Below are 26,123 nucleotides of genomic sequence, written 5' to 3' on the forward strand. Positions count from 1 at the left end.
TTGGTGTAGGACGGGTTACATGACTGCGGACTTTCTTTATTTGAGCAGTTTATATGGGTATACAAATTACAATGTTTACAAGATAAGAACGTTAATGTTTTGTACATGAACGTAACATCTTTGATACATAGTTGTTAACACACTGAAAATCTGACTAGAGATTTACAATTTGATGATATCCAAAAGAATACTTACTAACTTAGCATTGAAGAATTAAAATAATTACAGAACTTTCATTTGTTAACATACACGTAGCAATGATTAACAATGTTGAAAATACAAACGTAACGTTTTGTTCATAAACATAACATCCTCGACACATCTAGGATCCGCATAATTTGTTGATTAATGTCATAAACAGTCACAAAAGATTTATGGTCTGATCATTTTATCATTTTAAGGGGGACCCGATATTGCATTTGGAAGAACCAGGCTTTTCAATTACTATCAAAACTGCTGGGTACCAAACTTTTTGATACAGCTTGTATAGTAATTTGTTCTAATTTCCATGCAAAAGGAGCCAGTTGTTTCATCCTTAAAACAAATAGGCTACACCATAATTTCCAATTACCCCATGCAGATAGATAAGACCTTGGTAAGATAAGCATGTTAATTGTTATTTCACTGTCACTATCTTGATCTTGATAAGATGCCTGACTTTGAAACTTTGGGTACAAAAACTCATACTCTGCAAGTTAGGTCAAATTTTGCACTATGATTGTTTATTTGAGGTTATTGGACTATGCCATTCAGATTAGGCTATTGTAGTCCATAGTGTTGGTCACCGTCTATCGGGTTCTAAGAGGCGGTAAATTGGTTACAAAGGTCAAAGTGGTTACAAAGGTCAAAGGTCTCGAATTATTTGGTGTTTTTACAAATCCATTAATTTTGTCTTTTAAACAAAGAATATACGCACACCATTTTATCCTGTGCATAACAGAAAACAATAATAAAATAAAATCCAAGCATATAGTGGTTTTATTTCTGAGCAAGGGCATAATTTTAGCAAAACAATTGCGGAGTAAATCTAGTAAGAGTGAAATTAGAAGCTTCTCACAAACTCATGCCTATATTGTGGGCCGCCTCCGTAGAGGGCGCCCCAAAAAGCTTATGTTTTTGTTCTGTAAAACATCTTACACTAGCTAGTAGCCTTCACCTAGAAGGAACAAGGAGCAGAGGCAGGAAGAGAGTGATGTGGTTATCAAATCTGAAAGACTGGCTAAAAGAAAGGGGAGCTGAACATAAAGCGACAGAGCTTCTGGAGATGGCTTATAACAGAGAATTGTGGCATGACATGATCGCCAACGTCTTAGGATATGGCACCTAGAGAGAGAGAGAGAGAGAGAGCCTACATTGTATTTTGATATACTCTGAAGGGATAATCATTATCTTAAATCTTGTTACATCATACATGTACATAAAGACTTCTATTATTTTAGTAACTAATAGAATACTTTTAGCACTATCAACATTTTTGTTACCAGCTAAGTGATCTTGAATATTAAATTTAAACTCTCATTCAGTGCTACACAGGCCGTACACAGAGGGGCTGCACCCCCCTAATTTGCAAAAGTATAAAAAAAAGTCTCAAAATACCACAATTTGTGAGCGTAGCGAGCAAAAAAATAAGGTTTTTTACGCCTTTTTGGTCAAAAAGTCCAAATTTTTTGGAAAAAGTCCACTTTTCAAAAAATCCCCCCACCTAGGAAAAAGGGTCCACTTTTTTCAAAATCAGCACCCCACCCCCCCAAAAATCCTGCATACGGCCGGGCCTGGTGCTACTAAGGGAGTGTTCATAAATACTTTGGTGGGGGATTGGAAAAGTTGGAACGTCGGACATCAAAAAATTTTGATCCCCCCTAAAAAAGGGTGGATTTTTTTTGCCCTCCTTTTTATCATCTAAAATTATTTTGATCCCCCCTTCATGTCCTAAAATAGAAACCAAAAAAATACATCATTAACAGTGGCATAGATTTCTTTTTGACATTGGGGTTGGAGATAATTTCTTGAAGTCCAGTGAATCCAGCACCTTTTGCCGACAAAATAAGTTTATGGTACAAATGAAAAAATGTTGCCATATTGAAGCAGAACTGGCGAAATATAGTAAAAAAATTTGCACTTTTTAAAATGACCAAATATGGGGTTAATTATGGTTAGAAACCCATATACTGACAGGCGTCAACATTGGGGGATGATTGTATGGACCATCCCCCTATCAAAATATTGGGGGGATTTATCCCCCCTGGGATCTACCCCTATGGTCATTAACTCATTAGCTAAAAATTACCGTTTGGAGTTATTACTCATATTTGGAGTCATAGTGTTACACCCAAATTGTAAAGTGTGCACATTTTGTTGATTAGTAGCTTGAGACTACAAAATCGAATACTTAACATTCATGCGCGGAGCGCGCAAAATTTTTGGAATGTACTGCCTTCTCGTACAATTTTACCCTCAAATTTTTTTGATATCCCCCCTACTATTAAGGACTGAATTTTTTTGATCCCCCCTTTTTAGGACCCAAACTTTTTTGATCGCCCAATATTTTCCACCCCCCCCCCCAAAGTATTTATGAACACTCCCTAAGATGTGAACTACAAAGATCTTGCATGAGTTAATGCTCGGGAGTTAACTTCGTCTGTTCAGTACACGCATATACCATGATGTAGGCTTACTGTACCGCCTACATACGTACATTTTTTTACGTTTGGTTGGACTTTTGAAAATAAAAATAAAAAGTAATCACCAATTATTTTTCATAATCACCAATTATGTTTCGATCCAAGCTCACATTGGGCGCACGCCCCATTCCTTTATATAAGGAATTTTTATTAATTTTTTTTTCTGGTCCACGAGATAAAAAAAATGGTTTGGGGTGGAGCAATTTTTTTTCTTTTAGGCCGTATAAAATTAATGTTTTGGTTCTCGTCCAGAGGATTTTCATGAATTGATGAGGAGGAGGTTTTTTTTTTTTTTTTTTTCAATGTAAAATTAGCATTGTCAGTAGTTTTTCGGTCTTCTCCAACAGTGCTCGAGGAAACGATGAGGCCCTTTTTTTTTTCAAATGTGAGATTCTGAGGGATAAACCCCCTAGAGTACCACAAAAAGACTTGGAAGTGATGCTTGTTCTCTAATAAACTTATTTATAGGCCTATGTATGAAGATTTCATTAATCATTCCAAAGTCTAAAAAATTGAAAAATCTAAAAAAAAAAAAAATCTGACAAATCCCAGAAATTGAGGAGGGAGGGACGAGAACCAAAATATTAATTTTACACGGCCTTACTCAGATCTTGGCGAGGAAATATTTTTTTCTTCAATTAACTACTCAGCCTCCCCACTTGATATATAAATGGTGAATCCCTTTTGCTCAAACCTCTCTGGCTCAATTTATATCTCGATGCTCAAACTATATATAATTGCGGTGCTCCACACAAAAGGCGGAATTTCCCACATTTCCACATAGTAAGAATACCATGGCTCCTGTGAAAACCAAATTTACGGAAGGTTAGTGTAATAATGAACGTTTTTAAGCATGTAAACATATCAGTGCAAGATCCAGCCATGATAATTGTATTCTTAGTTACACATTGTTCGTATCTCATTTCATTTCGAGGGCTCAGAAGTTCAGGTCGACTATGAATGATCTGTATTACATCCCCTCATTGTTTATTTTACGTTTTACATGTGTCACGGTTGCCGAATTTTGCACGCTTGATTAATTTGTGAAACGATCATACTTGCTCAAGAAGTCTAGCAAAGAATTTGCTCACCGATAGCTTTACATTCTAGGATAGAGAGCGCAGCATTCAAAATGTATTAGGATTTGCTGAAGCATGACACCGTCACCGTGTAAAGCAACCATCCATGACCATGGCCATGCCATGCAATGCCTGGTCAATGGAAGGTCAGATACAGCCGATCACGATCGACAGGCGATTGCATCAAAAATGTTCCTAAAATTACACTTCAGCAAAATTTAGGCTGCCCAAAATAGGCAAATCTTGCTGTCAAAAGATATAGTTGACCCATCGAAATAACTTTCATCCAAATTTCAACATTATTTAAGAATAACCTCTGGTGCAAAAAATTGCACCGCTGTCCGACCAAAAAACCATAGCAAAGCACTCTAGTCTAGCTTCGAATGCGGAACTAGCATGTGCCAATTCGAAGCTAGAGTTGTCAAGTAAGATCAAACCTGACTCAACGCCTTTTGTTATTGTAATAACATCCTTTGACATGATAATAGCTAATCCTCCAAGAGTTGTGTTGTTACTTGTTACGAAATTATGTCAAGGCATGTCGACGATGGCACTAGCGCCAGTACATAATTAATGAGCAGGCAGGCAGGCACTATCTATCATACTCACTATCTAACTTGAATCATGAAAAAATGTTCATACATCATTTATACATGTAAATCTAAAATTCATCTTTTTTATTTTGTTACAAAACCTTGCTTTAAAACAATATTAGTGTCTGTATTTTAGTCAATTTATTTCTTTAAATTATTTTTAATTAATATTTTAAATAATATTTGCTTTTATTTTTATTTATTTATTGCTCACACTTGCCCTTGCTCAATGCTCATTTGTGATGCAATCAAGCAAAATCAGTCGAAACTCTGAAATATTAAATTTTCAGTTTCTTATACTAGGATAGTAATTGATCATTTACAAATCCTCATTGAAATTGAACAACCAGTTCCAAAGAAGCAATTAAAGGGGTTTCCAAATCAAAAGGAAACAAAATTATTGCCTTTGTTTGGCTATATCAATATTTCCGAGTTCCGACTGATTTTGCTTGATCGCATCACATATATGCTGAGTCTGAGACATGTAAAGCTTCAGGAAAATGTTTCTGTCCAATATCTCAAATAGTGAAACACAGACATTACATCCCATTTTGTGGTGGACGGTATCATGTTTGTCTACCTTGGTTACATAAATTTGAGTCTACGACCACAATGTGTGCAGTGTGTGTGCACATCATTGAGTTGCTTGTTGATGAAAGTGATTAAATGCACAGTTCAAGACAAATGTGATTATACAAACCTTTCTGATGTCTTTCTATTTTCAGGTGAAAGAGTTCTGTGCTTTCATGGACCACTACTTTATGAAGCAAAGGTGAGGTCTAGTTTTATGCAGAATCTTCAAAATAACATAATGACCTATTATAAGTAACTTAGAAATTATGCATATATGTACATGTACGTGTACATGTATGTAGTTGAAAAATTCAATCAGGAGAGTGATTTTTCAGGAGTTATCCTGATTTCCTGGGGTATTTTGTGGCTAAAATTTACAAAAGTTTATTGATTTTCAGAATTTCAGTCCATTTTGGGGCATTTTAGCCCAATTTCATGCTGGATTTTCTACAGGTTATTTCACAAGCTTTGAATCACACCCCTATTCAATACACATAAAAGGTTCACACTTTTGCTAAAATATGCACTAAAATGAAAAGAGTGAAAAACATTCGATCTATGAAGACACAAAAGATTATAGACGGGTGTTCCTTTTATGCAATTTGTTTATTCCACAATATCAGGTCCAGCTACGGGCCTGATACATGTACATTAAGACCCTGTAGCTGTAATTCATAAACCACAGTGTGTATGTAACTATGTATGTGTTTTATCTGGATTTGACTTAAAAGACTTGACCACCACAGGTTTAAATTGGTCAAATCTGTTAAAACAGTCCATACTGGGCAGTGCTGTACTTCCTTCAAATCAAATATTTTGCACCCATTGGTATTTAAACCTGTAAGTGGCTCAAAATAAGCTAAGGTGTCATAAAAGTGTAACACACAATTATTTTTCCAGCTCTTTTCTTTTGGTCTCCAACCAGGTTTAAATTATAGTATGCACATATATCATTCATAATACACTAAAAGAAAGATAAGTTATAGACCATTTACTTCACAAATTTAATTTTCTAGCCCTTGCGTACGTTATATTTGACAGACGCAATTTTGATGATTTTCTGCAATCAAATAAAATTTTTAAAGTATTACATAAGGTATTTTGTGGTTATTTAGGTGTAGGACCTACAGCAACTGATTGTGGAAAAAATGTGTCCAAATATTACAATAAGGAGGATAAATTGTTATAAATAAAATATGTGTGTCTGTCAAGCCATAACATACATAAGATGTCTGTCAAATGTAACATACAGAATAATAATTTGGCAAAACAGTAGTTCAAGATGGGAAATTGAATAAAGATCACATGCAGTTTATAAATCACATGTTTTAAAACACTTTTATAAACTCTAAACTATCATCATAATGTGAACATCAAGTGATTTTTAATTAATTAATTTTTAAACGATTATGTATGTTACTTTTGACAGACACATACAAATCTAGCGTATGTTACTTATGCGTATAAATGTTTGACAGACAACACTTAACAATGGATTGTGTCATCAAAAAGCTTCTCCTCACAAAGTGATAGTGCCACAAAGTTAGGTGGAGCTAAATGCTATGTCATGTAGCATAATTAGCTGTATCACCCTAGTTTAGCAGGAATTACAGCACCGTCTTGCGTATGTTACTATTTGACAGACATTTCAAGAAAAATTTTAAAATTGTTATATGTTCAAAAAAGATGGCAGCCACTTACAAATTGATTATAATATGGAGAAATGAAGTTATTTACAATAGATTTACCCTTTAGTTTATGCTTCAAGTCTTTGTTTATAAAAAACTGAGGGACTTCAAAATCAATCAAAAGTTTGACAGACAATAGTAACATACGCAAGGCAAACTTTTAAATCCTTTTTTTGATCTGTTAACTTATAATTCATAATGCCTCTTTCTGTTTTTTTGATTGGTTTACTGCACCATTTTGGGAAACAGGTCACTTGAATTTCTATAAGGATCCATAAAAAAAATTAAAAGCTGTTGAAAAAAGGCGTCTCTTTGCATGTTACAAATAAAAGTGTAAAAATAGGCATTTTTACAGCTATTTTTTATTTATTTTATTATTTAGAGTGAAAGGATTTTACTTAAATTGTGTATGCTATGTCTTTACTACCTAAACTTGCCCCTAAACTAGCAAATATTCCATTTCTATAATTATTATTTAAAAAAAAAGATGTCAAAATATATGGCTATAATATGACACCTTAGCATATTTTGAGCCAAGTAACAAATTAACGGATAGCCTCAGTTTTTCACAATTTAAGAAAATTATTTGGGTACGGTAATTACTGTCTTTATTAGCTGCTGTTTCTCTTACATGTACATGTATTTACCCATATAGCCATTTCTAATTCACATTTCATCAGCCTGCTAAAATAATTGCCTATTTAAACATATTTATTCACCAATCTTTGCACAAATGATAATGAGACAAATTAAAGGGAATAATCAGAAATAATGAGGGTGATTATGTAATTGATGCATGTTTGAACCATATTTTGTACTATAGTTTGTACTTTGTTGAGTTTGTTCTCTAAATTACAAAAAATTACTTGGGCAATTATCATAGCAGGCTGACGATATATTTGCATGAGAGTCACTCCATATGATATCAAGGAGGCCCCGTGATGACCCGGGCCCGTGACACAATGCGCAATTATTGAAATTTTTATTTTTTTACTTTTTGACAAATTGGGCATGCAGTTAATGTGTATACAAGGTTTCAGACCTCTCTCTCTCTTTTTTATAAAGAAGGCACAGACTCCCAAAGATGAAATTTATTTAAAGGGCAACTTTTGGGTCCAAATTTAGACCCCCCTACTCCAACTTTAAATGGCTGCCACAGAAATTTGTATCATTTTGTAATTTTTAAATGTGTATCTGCATCCAGATATTAATACCCCACACAGTTTAAAACAGTGCTCATTTAACATGTCTCTTATTTTCAAGATAATGCAAAATTGTCTGATTTGATTTTGCTGAGAAATCACTCAGAGCCTCTTCAACTCGATGTGTGCTTATTTTGTGATTTTGTTTTTGCTTCAGTGTGTCAAGCATGTTGTGAAGGAAAAAACCATCAAATACTTCATACATTACAATGGATGGAATAAGAAGTAAGTACAATCAGTGGCATGGATTTCAAATTAAAGTAGTAGTACTAGTAGAACAAATTAATGTTAATGATGCACCTTCATGAATGACGACAACATTGTGTTATTTTTTTTCAATTTAAAAACTTGAAAATGTTCTGCTGTCACAATAACAAAATCAGTCATGTGTGAACAAATAAGTTAGTAAGTTGGTTAAAAAAAATTATAACTGCAAGTTGATAATTGATTCTAATACTGAATAGTCAACAAAGAGGCTTATTATTAATATTCTGTTTTTTTAGTAATCTTATACATAAATATGTAAATTTTGATACAGCTTGTGTGCTAGGGAAGAAATCAAGTACTATATCTAGGTATTTAAAATAATTCTTAACCAATGTGAAATAATTTGCATACCTGTAGCTCCACAAGAAACACACATATAACACGGCCCAGCCCAGATGCTTGTATGCACATTCTTTAAGCTGAATTTATACTCGATTATATTCTTTTGAAGTAAAGCGATTCTTATGCATGCTCAGTATTTACTTCAGTTTTCAGAGCGTCAAGCCAAGCAATCAATACCAACCGGTTTTGAGAGTTGAAGAAACTGGTCACATATTATGCATCATCCAAAATTACAATGATACAATGTGCTAAGGCTGCGATCACATAGAAGTATGCGGTATTCGCTATACGAAATATGCTCGTTCGTTTAGCCTGAGTTCACAAAGGAGTATACTATGTGAATTCAGCCTGATCGAATGAGCGTATTTCGTATACGGTAGCGAATTATAGCGAATACCATATACCGTATACTTCTATGTGATCACAGCCTAAAGCCTGTTATGACATGTTCAATCAAGTATGATAATACATGTTTTCTTTTTTTCCTTATAGCTGGGATGAGTGGGTTCCTGAAAGCAGAGTATTAAAATTCAATGATGCAAACATACAGAAACAAAAGGAGCTTATGGCTGCACAGAAAGCGTAAGTAGAAATGGGTGACATTTGGGTGTTATTAGCTTTGGTCATAGCTTACCAGGCCATGAAACAATTGCTATAGAAATACTGCTTGTTATGTTATGTCATATACTATAGGTGAAAGTGGTGTTATTATGGGTGTACATGGTGAGCTTTGTGTGAATGGTGCACATGGGTGGAATTTGAGTGGAATATTATGTAAATAAGTGAAATTTGGTTTGTAGTTGCTTATGGAATTGGGTGGACATCGAAAGGTTGTGGGCGGGACGTTGGAATATGGTTTATAGGCCTACTTGCACATGTTATGTAGTGTGCATAATTTGTCTAGAACGTATCACATGCATAACTAACTTTATGACCAGTTGCGCTCAACAAGTTATGGTGAAACATTCTGAAGGAAGGTATATTACAAATGATGAAGATAAATATTATTACACAGTTCTCAATTGTGGAATTGGGGATCATTACAAACTCATTCCACTCATACTTTTGCTGCATTGGGCTATTACAGTTGAAATCCACACTACCCCTGTGGAAGATTTTGGAAATATCTTCCACAGGGGGAGTATGTTTTCCAAATGTAATTGGTCAGAGTTAATCATTTTGAAACCCATACTCCCTTTGTATTATGTATTATGGGTTTACCCATATCTTCCACAACTAGAGCAAGTATTTCAAATGGAAGTTATCCAACTGTCTATTCTATTTGAATTATACTCCTCTGTGGAAGACTTTAGCTAAATCTTCCACAGGGTAGCGAGAAATTAATTGGAATAGCCCATTTCATCAATTTTGTTCTCATTGTTCTTGTCACAGGAAAGCAAGAAAGGTAGGGAAGGTTATTCCACCAGTTAAAGGTCCCCTGCCAAAAACATCACTTTCAAAAGGAGCCCCTCCAAAAGGAGCCCCTCCAAAAGGACCCCCTCCAAAGGGACCCCCTCCAAAAGGACTGAAAAGACCAGCACCAACAGAGAGAGAAGAAAAGAAAGAAAAGGAACGCTCATCAACACCTACGATAGACAAGCAGCCAGCCAAGAAGGCTAAAGCTGTTGCTGTCGCTGCAGCTGCTGCGGCAACTGCTGAGCAGGCCGGTAAGTTTCTTGGTATTCATATTACTTGTACGTGACCTGCTACCAGCACCAGAAAATGAGCATGAAGTTGCAAGTTGGTAGTTTCGAGACATCCTGGGCTCCTGGCTGCTGAGTTGATGTTCTTTGTTTGCCGCGCACCTGTACAAGCCAGTATTATATCATACAGACATACTATTGGCTTGAACAGGTGCATGTGAAACAAAGAATGCCAACGCAGCAGCCAGGACCAGGGTTCAAATTCGTTTAAAAATTTGCATAGCAGTTTTTGGCTAATTCATCAAAATCAGGATACTTCCACATATACTAAAGCACTATAAAAAGTGCTATACAAATGCAAAATTGGGTAGCAGTTACTTCAAAATGTGGAGCAAACTGCTATGCGATACAGCCAAATTCGAACCCTGGCCAGGACGCCTCGAAACTATGAAATTGCGACTAAACGCTCATTGCGTGATAGCAGATCACAAATACTGTAGATCTCATATCAAAGAAGTAACTAAGACAAAATAGGTATATTATATGCATAAGAAATCTAGGCTTTGCGAAGAGGTACACCTTTAATTTTCTGCTCCATTGTCTAACACTGTACTGAGTTGCTAATTTTGATTCATGCTGATGAGAAAGAAACAAAAGACATCCATTGGAATGTGTACCAGGAGATTTTGACACTTGGTGACCTGTGTACCCTCTTTTTATGACTTATAGATCTGGGTCATGCCAGGATCAAGAGATGCTACATGGCTTGTTCAGCAAATGAGCTGCTGATATTTCGTTATGTTATTGAATCAGCCAATCAAAACCTCACTTCAGTGCTTACGCAGTTTATGCGCTACAATGTAAAGGTCTGTTCATACTACCACCGCATTTGTGATGCGTTGCTTTGCGATGCTGATATATCGATTACTTTTTGTCGCAACTCAACGCAACTCGTCGCATTTCCAAGTTAAAATGTATTTAACTTTATTGCGATATCGCAATGCAGTAGTTTGCAGTACGAGGCAGTGCGGCAACGCACCACATCGCAAAGCAACGCATCGCAAATGCGGTGGTAGTATGAACGGACCTTACAGGGCAGGTCTATTGTGAAAACAACATCATATCATTGGCAAGCTAATATTATGAGGACAATGAAAATGACTCCTTTTTTGAGAAAATAAGACGTTTAAAATTGATATTCCGCAAAACCAACTTAAGCAGTGAGTTCCTTCGAACAAGACAGATGTGGCCTAGAAAAACTGTGACGTCATGAAATGAGATGTGCCCGCTGTGAGAAAAGGGACTATAAACGCTCTCAATGGACAGAACGTATACTGTTGTTGTTCACAGAAAAAAATTACAAATTAAGTATTACAAATTTAATGGTTTTTAAACATATGGATAAAATCAGCCGCTTGTTTATTTTAATATTTAAAAATATTTAGTTCTTACCTTGATTGACCACAAAATTTGAAAACTAGCAAAAAGTTTTAATGTCCATTTATTGTGTCATCATTTGCAGCTGCTCCACCACCACCAACAGAGGCAGCTAGTACTGCTACACCTAGCACAGAACCTGCAAGGAAAAAGAGGGCGAGACCTGATCCTACAGTAGAGGCGGTAATTAGGAGTTATACCAATTTTACACATACTTCGTACATAACTATACCTAAAATCCTTATATGTGACCGTACACGACGAATGAGCCGTAAATGTCCTAAATTGTATTCTGAGTTTCAGTGTAAAATGTGCATGAAGGTCGTATTCATAGGTACCTCAGGTTGGTGCGATATGTATCTTTTTTTAATTTTTTTTTTTTAATCCTGTTCAAGTGGTGGGTTACAAAGCATTGTATTTTATTTTTTATGAGAGGACATTCCTGAACATCGTTGACTGATGATTTGAAATGACCGCCAATTATGACTGTTTGGTATTTATTACCAGCAAATTGGAAAAAGAGACACATGTAGAAACAATAAAAGGTGCCATTTTGTTGAAGGAGCAAAGTTCAACAAACCATAATTCCGCTTCTGGATATTGTTTGAAGTCAAATGATATACCATTTTAAAGCTTATGATATATATTTTCTAAACATGAAATAAAACAAAATTGACCGGAGGGGGAATTTATGGCTCATTTGTGATGTACGGTCTCATATTATCTAAACCTTAACAAGTTAACAGCATGCCAAGCTCATTTAGTGAGCTGGCCAATTGGGTACATATTTTGGTGTGTTATTGTGGTGCATATTCAAGTTGGTTATCAAAAATTGAGCCAGCATGAAATCTGATGGACAGAGGCTTTACTGTAGTTGTCCCATGTAAGAGTAGGAGTTGACCCTGGCTTCATTGTTTATTCTAGAGGTTGGCAGTTTAGATTACTCTGATCTACAGGGCTAAATATGTGACAAGATCAAGGGGAATGAGTCAGATGTCAATAATATTTTTTTTGAGATATTGGCAAAAATAGTGTTCAAATTCTTTTGTTTTATATTGTTTTCAGCCATTGATAAATTGCTCATAACTCGGTAACCAGATGTCTGATTTTGATGGGGCTTGCATCAAAATGTAGCATTCGTAAACTGCCAGAAAATAATGTAAAAAACTTCTGACTGAAAATTGCCGACATGTGACTTATTCCCCTTGATCATGTCACATATGCTGATCTGCAATGCTAAATCATGTCTTGGACCACTGATCAAAACTTTATGTAACGCATGAGGCCATTTGTGGGTTTGAAATAGGGCTGTATGACTAACTTGTGTATTTTGCTTATTGGCATGATATCTATATAATTGTATGTATACTTTTTATATATTACCAATTGCATCTATTTTTGGCTGCATCTCATTGCCTATTATATGAGCCTATATGCTTAAATCGCATTACAAAATTTGTTTTCTTGTTCTTTAACAGGAGGAATGTTTCTTAAACAAAGTTGAAGTTCGAGTGAAAGTACCTGATGAATTGAAACCTATTCTAGTTGATGACTGGGACTTTATTACAAGGCAAAAAATGGTAAGTGTAGGCAGTGTTTACCGTAGCAAATGAGGTTTGCCCATTTTCAATAAAATTTGCTTTGATCTTTACAACACTAACCAAATTTTTACAACCCATTGGGGTTGAAAGGGTTAAAATATATGGCACTTTGGTTTTGTTGTATACATTTGATATGCTTAAAAACAAGTTTAACAGACTTTCTCAGTAGCTTTGATTAGGCCCCCCAAAAAAAGGATTGTCTCAAAGCTCACGAGCAGTGTTTTTTTTTTAAATTCCCGACTTGGTATTTTTATGGTATTTTGAGAAAAAAAATCTGATTTTTCGCCTTTTTTTGGCCTTATGAAGTTTTACTATCTGGTCAAAGATATTAATTTTGCCTGACTAGGTTACAAACTTTCTGTCCAAAATGATGAGCAGACGAGGGTGGATAGCTAGGAGTGTATGGGAGCAGGTGTAGATGTTTTTGTGTGCATACTTATTTGCTTGTTTGTACAGCTAGTTAATTTCCGAGCCCAAACTAACGTCAACTTACATGTTGATAAGATTTTGGTTTATCCTTACTGTAAGAGAGCACAATAGGGCTAGAGTTAGGGTTAGGAATTAGGGTTAGGGTTAGGAATTAGGGTTAGGGTAAGGGTTAGGGTAGGATTAGGGTTAGGCGTAGAGTTGGGATTTGTTTGGTATTCTCTTACACAAAGGATGCACCAAGATTTTGTTTTCTTCTTTGTACAGCTGGGGTTCAGTGACCTGTTAGAACCAATGGTGATAAGATTCAGGGTTGAGTGTTTCCTTCTTTTTAGAAGAAAAACATTATCAACTTTTTCTCTTGTGTACAAAAGTATAGCAGATCATAAATTATCCTCTTTTTTGTGTGCTTTTCCCCCTTGTTTATTGAACCATTATCCAATGCTTAAAGATTTTGTTTTCTTGTTTACACAGCTGGTTCATTTACCTGCCAAAACTAATGTTGATAAGATCCTGGATGATTACGTCAAAGTGAAGAAAGCAAAGAAAGACAGTACACCCAGCAAGTAAGTCATCAATGAGACACATTCGGGCAAAATTCACACCAAACTGGTCACCTACAAGTTACTGATTACAGATTTCTGCTTGCTTCATGGAAATGTTTAGAACAGGTGTTTTATATGATGCGGCATACTTTTTCAATATTGGCGATTTCCAAGATTCCCACAACTTGGAAATTGACTCCATGGAGCTCCAGGACAACTGTCTTATTTTGCTCTGTTTAACTTTTGCAACCAAGTGCCCAGATCAGTCTGTTTTTGTCTAAGTGCAGGGTTACCCATAAAGGGGCACCATCCATTTGGAAGACCGTGATATTCTAATCTGAAGGTATCACAAGTACAAAAGCTTGGTACTTGAAATGTTGAATCTGAAGGTTGGACATCATTTAAACAAGAAACTATTCCCAAGTATGAATTTTCAGGGAAGGGGAAATACTTGGACATAGCATGGACAAAGGGACAAAGAGTACTTACTTTATGCAATACCACACTTTAAATAACAGAAACGGTCCAATGGTGTATAAACAGACTTACAAACAAGAGAAGATGCATTAAATAATGATAACCAATCATTGTTTATTTTCACAATGTGACTTGCAAAAAAAAATAATCAGGATTTTATTGAATTTATAAATAATGCAATAATATTTTCAATTTATTTTACAGAGAAAGTGCTATAATTGAAGTAACACAAGGACTGAAGGAATATTTTAATGTGATGTTGGGGACACAACTTCTCTACAAATTTGAAAGACCACAGTATGCTGATGTAAGTTTATTCTCAAAACAGTTATGCCCTTTTATCTTAAGTAGTGAAGGGTAACATTGTTATGTGGTGCTACAGCACCGTGCTTGCATGATGCATTGCAGGGGATGTCTGTGGTTGGATGTACCCCCTCAACAAACCAACAACTTTAAAACAGCATCGGTCAGCATTCGACAAGGGGCAAGATGTCCGAAGGTGGAGCTTCCCCTTTGCCTAACCATAGCCAGGGAGGGGAATGGCTCCTTCTACTTCCCCTCCCCTCTTTTTCTGGCCCTACCACAAATAGGCCTAATTGTGGATCAAAAATGTGCCTTAACATATAATGCAATATAGACTTGAGCATATAATGCAATACAGCCATAATGCCCTGCAAAATTTAACATTATAATGATTAAAAAAAACCTTTCTTCCAAAAAATGGTATTGTATCTTTTCTATATTCACATGACTGCAGGATCAATTAATCTGATATTGTTTGTATTTATGTTATATTTGTTATATTCCTCAGAGAACCATGTACTTTTCGGGTATAGAAACTCTCTATTTATTAAATTCTAAAGGAAGAATAATCCGTCCAAAAAAGGAATGTTTTTATGCTCTGAAATGTTGGTTGTTTTGTCTTTTTAACCTAAGTTTTGGATGTTGTTGTACACATTAAAAAGTTTTTATCGCTTATTTTCCTTGGTTGTGTACACTTCTTGAATCTTTTTTAGAGCCCTCCAAAGTTCCCCTGTTGATCAGTTGGTTTTAGATTGTTTTTTTAGCAAAAATAAGAAAGTTGATCAAATTTAAGTTGAGTCAGAAGTTGATATTTTAAAAGGAAAATAAAGTTGAATTGCTCAGGGTGAGCATTCCACTTTCCTCCCTGCCCCCACGAACACATAATTGAGAACAATATCATATTCAAATGCTTGATAAGGAAACAATACCTACTATATCAGCATTTTCCCAACTGAAAATCCTCTTTTGTTCTCATGTTACAGATTTTATCTGCTCACCCAGAAGAACCTATGACCAAAATTTATGGAGCTGTACACCTTTTAAGATTATTTGGTAAGTAAAGCGGGAAGAAGTGTGTTGGTTGGTGTGTGGGTGTGATTGTAGGCACATTCTCCGATAAAGTGTTCAAAATGCCAAATATGTGTCGCCTATAGTTTCAAGTCGTATTCAGGCTTGTTTCGTCAGAAAGAAATAACTTTTATTAATATAACTTATACTCCCCGAGTTGCTTTTTAAAATGTGTGAGGCACTGAGGCTAGAGGTTGTAACATGCCTAGAAAGTATAAAACAATAAAGCTGATTATGCATGTCCATTGTTTTCCTCCATGTCGCCAGCCAAGGTGTGTTCCAGATAATGTGTCCCTGTTCTCTAAACATACGCCAAGCATATAATGGATTATAGGTACTTTTCATTAGCTGGTATCATGCCCTAATTATAAAGTATAAATCATCACAACACAGATTATTAAATTTTTCCAACAGGTCTTTCAGATTATGTCGCTAATATTGTTCACAGATACGTTACCATATTTCTAATGGATAACAATCTGTGAAAATAATTGGCTAGATGAATGTTCTCATATGTGATAGATCAAGCAGGCTCCATAGTTATATTATATATATGGAACATAACACAGTGGTTTCAAAGTTAAAAAAATCAGGTCTATTAATGGCAAAAGTCCTGACGTTACGCCCATGCCGCCACAGATATCGCTACCTAAATTCTACTCCCTCGAAAAACGCTGTGATAAATGAAGCCAAATACCATACCAGACTTTAGTACATTGGGTGATGACTGATCAAGTATGGGTATTAAGTCGGTCAGTTTTTACACTTGCATGATTAAGACAAAGATGGGAAAGGGTTTAACAGATACGTTACCACTGATACGTTACCTCCAATACATACAAGTAATATTGCTCAAAAATGAAGTATTGTTGAAAAATCACCCATGCATTGTTTTGTGATCTTAAACTATTAAAGTTTACGATTCTGAATGAATTTTATGAATTCTTTGGGGTTGGCATTTTGTCATTCCTGAGACCAAACTTGAACGCTTTATCAGAGAATGGGCCTGTAGACAGTGGCAAACAAGGATGTACTGTGTGTTTGTAAACACGGCAAACAAGGACATACAACTTGGTGTGTTACAGCAGACACATGGGTACCGCTGATGTCCACGGTTCCTGCACAAATGTGTACATCCATATCAAAACGATGTTCTTGTAAATACCAGACTCTTCTCAAGTGGAGGTCACTACAAATAATCCTGAAGTCGCCAAGTGGTTTAGGAATACAGAGAACTTTCCTAAACCATGTGACTTGGAGATGATTTGAAGTGACCACCACTTTAAGATCAGTCTGGTATTCATTCCTAGCTGTTATGTAAAAAGAGTCACATGTAGCAGCCGACAAGTGCGTCGTTTTGATATGGATGTACACAAAATTATGTTATTTTATATTATCTTGAATGCAGTTGGAGGTGTAGGGCCAGTCCACACTTGGATTGTGAAAACTTAAAAAGGTTTCATTGTAAAGTGAATAAAACTGAAAATGTGTGTCAACAAGTGGTGTAATTGGTGTCCTAGTTTGATGGTGGTTACTTGTGTGTGTTTCAGAGTTCAAAGCATTGCAACATGTATTTAAGAGTCATTCATTTATAAGGGAGTGTGGAGTAAAGTGGCAACAACTAGCAAAAACCTGTTTTTGCTAGTTTTTGCCTGGTTTAAACTGACAAAAATGGCAAAAATTGGCAAAAACTCAGATACAGTCAGTCAAATATTAAAAACTAGCTAGCACAGAAAGCTCATAAACAGTAACACATAACTTTTAATGAATTATTCAACATAATTATATTTTATCTCATCAAGTCCTTTTCAAAATGAAAATATTTTGAATTTGATATGACACATTTCAGTTAAGTGCACTATAGTGCAATGAAAACCCATCTGGTGGTATTAGACTCAGGAAATTATATTTGGTACTTAATACCTGCAAACCGATAGTTTCAGTGGGTGTAATGAAGTGTATTTTTGGTGTAACTGTGTGTAAGTTCATATGCTGACATGCTGTTATTGGTAAAGTTGTCTTGTTTTTGTTTTTCCAGTTAAACTTGGCACGATGTTGGCATATACCCCATTGGATGAAAAAAGCATACAACTGTTATTAACGCACGTGCAAGATTTCCTCAAGTACCTGCTCAAGAACTCCAATACACTGTTCAATACTAGTGACTATGAGGTAGCTCCTCCGGAATATCACAGAAAAGCTGTGTAACCTAAATTGACTACGAGATGGAACCCTTGGAGTATCAGAGCATAGCTGTGAAAACCCAAAGTGACAATGAATTGGCTCCCTGTGGTAGAACAAAAAGCTGTATAATCTGGTTGTGACTGTTAAACAGCACCTATTCGGAATATTACAGAAAAGCAGTATAGCCTCAAGTGACTATTATATAGAACCCTCCTTGGAATATTAGTGGAAAGCGTTGAAAAGCGACAATGACAATGAAGTGAGGTTTGTAACTTGGTAGTGACTATGAGAGATAGAATCCTCTTTGGAATTCCAGATGAAAGGGATGACAGTGTAAAGTGACAATGAACGGACCCACAGACCAATAGTGGTTGGTTCTTAAGCAGCTCTAAAATGTACAGTAAACATAGCAAAGCTAGGTGTATTTGGCCCTCAAACACAGATCTTTAAAATTTGTTTGGCGCTCCATGTCCCACGAGTGAATGTAATTTGCTAATGATCTATAAATGCGTCATTCATGAAGGTCAACATAGTGTACCATGGGCTTCGTAAACTTCAATATAAAGGGAGGGCATGTTGGTTTGCATTAACTAAAGTACTGATTCTCACACCCCCATCCCAGGGAAAATGGTACTGTACATGTACTGTACATTCTGTGACCCCTGGGGACCACTGTCCCACTATCCCATTGTTTCTACCATTGCCAACCCTCGGGTTGTAGGGTTGGGAAATTACACATGTTACATGTACAAAATGCTACATGCCCCACACTTAGAGTGCACCAAGCATTAAGTCCCTGTTACCTTAATCATCCACACAGGGAGTGTGGATATCAGACGGAGTCTCCCATTCAGGTAGCCTCATTTGAAATTTGCTCTTCCTGTGTGGATGATTAAGTCAATGTCTTCCATATGGGGTGTACAATCCCCACCAGTGCTCCAAATTTGCCAAGATGGGGCTTGGGTTATGTACTTGACTAGTGCATAAATATTGTCGTCTGCTTCACATATTGTCGTATCTCAAAAGGCTGCCTTGAGTGATTTTCTTTTTTTATTATAGTCATCTAGTCATCTAATTGTGATGAGATACACTGTAAAATTAACTTTATATATTGATTTATTATTATATTAATTTTGAGGTGCTATCACAATATTACAATACCATGTCCATTCATGAAAGAAAGAAGCATGCTGAAATATAAAATAACAATATGCAATACAACAATGATAATAAAAATCACACAAGCCTTTTGAGATACAACAGTATGTGATGCAGATTGCAGAAGATGATATGTACCAGAACATTGAACTTTCAGTATGATAAAAACATGTAATTCTGAATCATGACATTTGAATACAACATTTTTTTAATCTTTTCAGGGCTGTCAGGTTGCCATCTTTATTACAACAATACAGGTGTATTTATAACAAACAATCTTTTTTTGATATACTATGTATGTAGGAAACATGTATTCTATTACTATGCTAGTTCAAAATCATGCTCCGTGATTTGTCCAAACACGTCACATGCAACTACATGCAGTATTCTCAATGTGCCATGATTGCATCTGAAATGCAATAAAGCGTGACACATTGTATGCGAAGCATTATGCATGTTATAAATCCCAATTTTTCTGCGATACTTGCTGTCACTAATATTGTGGATATGCATACAAGCTCTACCTTAGTGTAAACGACTTACAATATTTGGGCTGAAAATTACATTTTCTGTGTGAATCACATAATTTTTCAGCAGTAAAACCCATTGGAAGTAATGGGTTCTGCTACTCCTCACCCTTTATTTACATATTTATTAATTACTGCTTTGGACGTATTATTTTGCTGTAATTCAGAATAAATGAAGAGCCAGAAAAGCACATTCCTCAGAGCAGAGAAGAAAAATATAGAGGATTTGTGACACGATCTGGTCCATGGGGCCAAAGGTGGTACATTTGAAACTGAGATAAAGGTAAAAATATGGAGTAAAAAAACAATGTCACTATAATATTTTCACCCAGATGTGGTAGTGACGTGAACACGTTTAGGCAGCTGTTTAGCGTGCGCATCTATGCGGCATCTTTAAGCGTGTGTATTCATACGCCAGCGATTTGAGCATCTGTTAGCTACCCAAAGCTGCGCCTAATGAATTGCTCACTTACGTCACTGCCACATCTGTGTAAAACAAATTGGTATAGACATTTTGTTTAGGTACAAAGGAGCCACACACTGTCTGTTACCAAGATTGAATCAAGTCTAATTGCACTCCATGTTCTGGTGCACTTATTTTACCCAATATGTGATCACTGCAGGATTGATTAATTTACTTTGCCGATCCTTTCTTATCAATCCTGTGTGATATTATTTTTGTACATTTGTAATGTAAATAAACAAACCTGTTGACATCACTGTTATTGCTGTAGAATATCCGGAAGAGCATCTATGTGGTTCTTCCATAGTCTGTGACTACACGTAATACTTGTAACTTTGTACATGTACATTCGTGGGATCTGATGAGCAGAATTGCACTATTTGCAAATGATTCTCGTATCTGGCCAATTTTGTTCTCATGTCTGGAAAAGTGAGGTTGGGCTGTTTGATGTATCAGATATTTAGAATGTTAATGTAGTGGTGTCACCTTGGTGTCAAGTGGTGTCACCTGCACTTTTCAGTTTATTTAAAGCCTGCTGCAGACCAATGTGTAGGATGTGCTATACATGGATATGCATTGTTACTCTAACTCATATTATATACAGTTAAGCAAGTAGATTGGCTGTAGATATGCATGTGTGTAAGCCAGATTTTTGTTTGTGCTAGCCTAAGATTAGACTTGGTTGGTTTCAAATGTACTTTAGTATGCTGAAAAAGATTCCCTAATTGCCTAATAAATATTTTAATGCATTCTGTCAATCAAGACAGGTCTGTGCACCTACAAGTACTGGTTATACACACACTTAAAACATGTGTCTGTAATTTTGGTACAGATCACCAGTAGTGGCATGCACAAAGGGGTGGGGCAGGGGGGGGGGCATTGCCCCCCACTTTTGTTGGTCATTGGGGGATTCGGGGGAAAAACGTTAAAAACATCAAAATTTGCTCCTAATCAGACTCCATTCGGGGGAACTGAACAACCTGCCCCCCCCCCCCACTTTCAATGTGCTGCGAATGCCACTGATCACCAGTACAATGATGTCAGCAATGTAAAGAGAACTTTTGTAATCTGAAGTAAACACATGTAGGTGGCCAACCCCCAAGTTTGCCAATATGTTTTCACATGATAAGTTGTCTACCCAATGTAAAATTTATGATTTTCAATCAAGCATTTTGATGGTCCCATGTTGCTAATACTTCACAAATCATGTTAAAATTTGAATATAAACCTACATTCCACTGAAATTCACTACATGTACAAACTAAAAGCTAACAAATATTAGTAACAGTTTTACCTTTTTAACAACATTTGAAGGTTAATGCAATAAATTTTGACATTGTTGTTTTAAAGCCCAATATTTGTGTAGTGTTGTGTGATTTGAAAAATGAAATCTCGTGTTTTTTTTTGTGCAATTAGGCCTATGTGACTCAATCAAGCCAAATGAGGACCATAGACGTAAATCCGGGGGGTATGGGGGATAAATCAATATCACCCCCTTGATATTTTGATAGTGGGAATGGTCCATGGGTTTCGTTTTGTACCAATAAAACTGACTTTGAAATAATTATATGACTGTTTCCATGATTTCAGGGCTGAATGAGCCTAAATTGAAGGCAAAAACTGCCCTTTTCAAAAGTCACAAAGTAGGCCTATGCTTGTCACAAAAGTTGATTCATGGCTTGTTACTAATGGAAAACCCCTTGTTTTTGAGTGCAGTTTAAAATCCTCACCAAGTGAACATTTACTGTAATGTGTATCGATTCTTGATCATTCCGCCATGCAAATCCCCTTGGTGCAGAGTTCAGCACAGTGAGTTGTAAGATGGCCAGTTCCATTCCTTGTCCCAATACGCCTTGCAGTTAACAAGCATAGGCCTACTTTGTGACTTTTGGAAAGGGCAGTTTTTGTCTTGTCAATTTGGGTTCATTCAGCCATGAAGTCATGGACATCTTTCATTTTCTTAAAACACTTAGTAAACAATCATATAATTATTTCTAAGTAAGTTTTATTGGTACAAAGTTTTACTTTACGATGTTATGACGAAATTTTCAGAGGGGGACTTATTTCTTTTGATGTGTTTATGTGAGTTTCTGACCAAATTAACCCCACATTTTGCCATTTTACCTTAAAAGTGCCAAATTTTTCACACTTCGCACACATTTATTTCACTTTTATACCATATTTAACCACTTGACGAGTTTCGCTACAATATGGCAAAATTGGTACCATAAACTTATTTTCTCGCCAAAAGGAGCTGGATTCACTAGACTTCAAGACATTTTTTCCAACCCCATCTCCCCCCCCCCCCAATGCCAAAAAGAAATCATGCTGCCAGATTTGTGGTTGGGTAGCTGATTTACCCATCATCCTATAATGTTCGTTATTGTTTCAATGAAATACCCATTATTTTCAAGTAATAGTATAACTTTGCAGCTCATGTCTTTTTGTCACATTTTGATGCATTTACGACACTACCAAATTCCTATTGCTGCTGACCCCACAAGGTACACTTCTCCCAGCTTAGAGGGGCAGTCAATAGGTTCGTAGAACAAGGTACTTGAAAGAGTACTAGCCAAATTCTATCTCACTCTTGAGCATGGTCACTACAAACCTTAATACATCCGTCACAATTTTTCTTGAAACCTTCTATGTCAACAAAATGGAAGTCTTCCGATAGCTCCTTGAGCCACTCTTCAGTGAAGGCTCACCAACAAACCTGATATTATGAAGGTAGGACTTAAAATTCTAAAATAGGTTTCACTAACTGGAGGCCATGCCTGAACCACAATGTGGTTACTTTAGTTAACTGACCCCTCTATCGTGAATGGCAGCTTGACAAACTAAGAATAGCGTACGGGACAATCCGAGAACAGTCACATTCCTACCATCAACCTTCTTCACATGATAGCATACCTCAATTTTGCTATCAAAATTGTATGATATATGTCTATGATTGTACTTTCATTGGCAAAGGATCTGTCATCAAGACTCTCCCTGGATCTCAGAAACAGCGATGAAGACCTTGCACTATGGTGACGGAGTGATGATCTTCTTAGGGGTGGGAGATCCAGGTGCTTCCACTAAATGCACTCGTAATTCCAGTGATTAATGTATGCCTTATCACCTTTAGCCACATATAGAATTAACTTGCCTCGGTCCTCATTCTAAGTGTATAGAAAGTGTGGACCTGAATATGTCAATTGATATCAATTTTGTACAAGAAGATTCTTGGACCCCATCGAGAAGACACCCTGGAATACCCAGTGTTAATGGATTGATGTTGTAAACACATTCATCAGAGTTGTCATATTTTGTGGCTATCTCATCTTTCTTATTTGGCTCTTTATTCATTATCAATGCTACTGCACCAGCACGTATATCATTAGTGGTGACGTCAGAAGTCTTTTGGACCTTGGATGAACTTCAAGGATGCTCATTCCATTCTTGAACTCTAAGAACCATTTCGTTGCTGTTGAATACCAAGGACTTCATTACCATTTACAGCAACTGTACATTGTTAAATTTCATTTGAGTTTTCACTGCCGTCCGGAGAAGTTTCCATAATGACCCTGTATTCACTTCTGGTAGTAGGGGCCTACCTGTGAATTCATGGAGGTAGGCTTCCTCTGAAGAGTGTCCTGCCCACATACAGTGATGCAAAAATCTAATATCTTTGCAGTAATGTTTTGAAGGAACAAGCTTTCAAATGAGACCAAATTCAATACTGTGCGACAAAGTAGCATACCGAGTTCTACGAACTTTTTGACCGCCCCTCGTACCTTGTGGTTACTCTTAGTACCAGTGCTGAGCACCAATGAAGTTGCTGGGCAAGAGTGTATAAAGTGTGTAAAATTCAGCTAAAAAGTAACTAGTTTACAGGACAGGCTGCTCCTAAAAGTAACCTGTCTGGCCTGAAAGTAACCTGTCCATTTATAGGGTCCACAACTTATTATAAGTTCCCCCCTACATACTTTTTTAAAAATAAATCGAGAAATATTTGACAAAATGCAGACGTGTAAAATGGTATGGGTAGCCGTATTTGTTTTACGCATATGGACCAAACAATACAGTAGTATAGGTCTATTCATGTGTTTGTTAAAAAACTTGACTCCTTTGGACTCAGGTGCAACTTTTAAAACGGCCTGTTCTGTTTTGTGACTGAACGCAATGATGTGTGACGCTCTAAATTGGTCCACATGTGTAAAACAAATAGGGCTATACATATCTTTTTACATTTTAACATTTTGTAAAATAATTTTTGACTTATTCTAAAAAGTATTAGGGAGGACTTATAAGTTGTGGACCGTATATTTTAGCAATAGGAATCAGGTAGTGAATAAGTGCAAAGCTAATCAAGTTCTGTATCATGATGCAAAAGGAAACATTGAAAAATAGGTCATGGTCAATATTAAGGTTATTAACTATTTCAAACTGTTGCGAATTGGTAGTTCACAGCATCTTGCGAACAGTAGTGAATTTGGGCAAAAACTGCATTACTCATTTCATAGCGAGTGTGTAGAAGACTTCAAATATCACAGATATACTTTTGTAGGTCTTATGGTTCTTGAGTTATGTTGTAAAGAGGGCTGAAACAACAACACTTTTGTAAAACGTATATAACTCATTAACAACAATAAATTAAGCAAGTTTGTAAAGTATAGTATTTGTAGAATGAACATCTACAAAACATCAAGGTGTTATTTGTCAATAATATATTGATCTAGATAGTGAAAATTTATTTTTCGGTTGCTTCGACCAACAATACCTCGTCTATGCCAGGTTTTGTTATGAAACATTCTAAGCAGTGTAAACTTTTCCTTCTATGACTTGTATAATTACATAAAAAAGCAATTTCATACCATTAAGATTAGTTTTCATTTTTGAACCCTGTGTGGCCATAAAAAAAAACCAAAATCCAGCTTTGACCTTTTTGTATAAAATCCAGAGTGGTATGTCGCAGGTACGTCAAACTTTACTGTTTCTGAATACTTGACAAGGGGAATGCTTTGATAGTTTTGACATAATCTGAGCAAGTTTGAAATTTTACCTTTGTTTGGACTTTTGACTCTTACGTACTTAGAGCCACTTTGGGAAATCTGGTAATAGACACCCTTAGCATTTAAAAAAGAGGCAAACGGGCGTGCAAGTTAAACCCTCTTATATCCGCAAACACGCCTCATAAACCATTAAACAACATTAAGTGTGAATGGGTGCAGTCCCCTAGTCTTCCAACATACTTTATATATAACCATCGCAACCAAGATAAGCTCCTCGAGTAACATAGGGATACAAACAATTAGGCAGCTACTTCCTTATGGTTCAAGCGTATTTTAAGTTTCAATAGTTTCAATGTTTACGAGATCATTTCCTACCATGCCGGGGCTCAAAAGCTCTCAAACTCGGGAACTCTCGCGAGCGATGAAGTCCTTGTCCTTGGAGAGGTAAACAAATTGTGTGTGCCTTTGCTATGGATCGCAACGACTCGAGGCCCAAAACACCTTGAACCATCACCTTCACTTCAGAATGCAGAAGAAACACAATTTGTAGTTTACAAAAGCTAAGTCGAGGCCTATTGTATTAATGTTCTTGCTTATAAGCATGCATGCATAAAGTAAATTTCAATATTTACTTAGTTTTCTTTTTGTTGATTCTGTTATACTTAATGTCCAGGGAAGACCACTCAGTGTTGACTTGCATAATATAATATCCTTTGTGATCAAAATCCTTGCACAGATGATAATTTTCCAAACGGTGCTGCTTTCACCATTCACTCACTTCCTATAGGAAACAGGCATTCATCCACGATGTTTCCACTTACATTGACATATGTATCGTTTCATAAACCAGACTTCAGCAAGCCAGCAGA

The 26,123-nt window shown here is 36.2% G+C and overlaps 1 protein-coding gene across 1 annotated transcript; it reads left to right on the top strand.

Moving 5' to 3' along the window:
- Positions 1-3,437: 3,437 nt before the first annotated feature.
- Positions 3,438-20,087, top strand: LOC140171493 (mortality factor 4-like protein 1). Its single transcript, XM_072194762.1, has 11 exons — positions 3,438-3,506; positions 5,079-5,125; positions 7,974-8,041; positions 8,918-9,007; positions 9,818-10,092; positions 11,591-11,688; positions 12,984-13,085; positions 14,007-14,098; positions 14,759-14,861; positions 15,841-15,910; positions 17,964-20,087. Exons 1-11 carry the CDS (start codon positions 3,476-3,478, stop codon positions 18,131-18,133), a joined length of 1,146 nt encoding a protein of 381 aa, XP_072050863.1. The 5' UTR covers positions 3,438-3,475; the 3' UTR covers positions 18,134-20,087.
- Positions 20,088-26,123: the final 6,036 nt, after the last annotated feature.

The sequence above is a fragment of the Amphiura filiformis genome, chromosome 15 (assembly GCF_039555335.1).
Source record: "Amphiura filiformis chromosome 15, Afil_fr2py, whole genome shotgun sequence".
NCBI lineage: Eukaryota > Metazoa > Echinodermata > Ophiuroidea > Amphilepidida > Amphiuridae > Amphiura > Amphiura filiformis.

Coding starts and splice junctions, on each gene's coding strand:
- LOC140171493 (XM_072194762.1), top strand. CDS start 3,476: ATGGCTCCTGTGAAAACCAAATTTACGGAAG. Junction 11,689..12,983: donor CTGATCCTACAGTAGAGGCG/GTAATTAGGAGT, acceptor GTTCTTTAACAG/GAGGAATGTTTCTTAAACAA. Junction 14,862..15,840: donor AAAGACCACAGTATGCTGAT/GTAAGTTTATTC, acceptor CTCATGTTACAG/ATTTTATCTGCTCACCCAGA.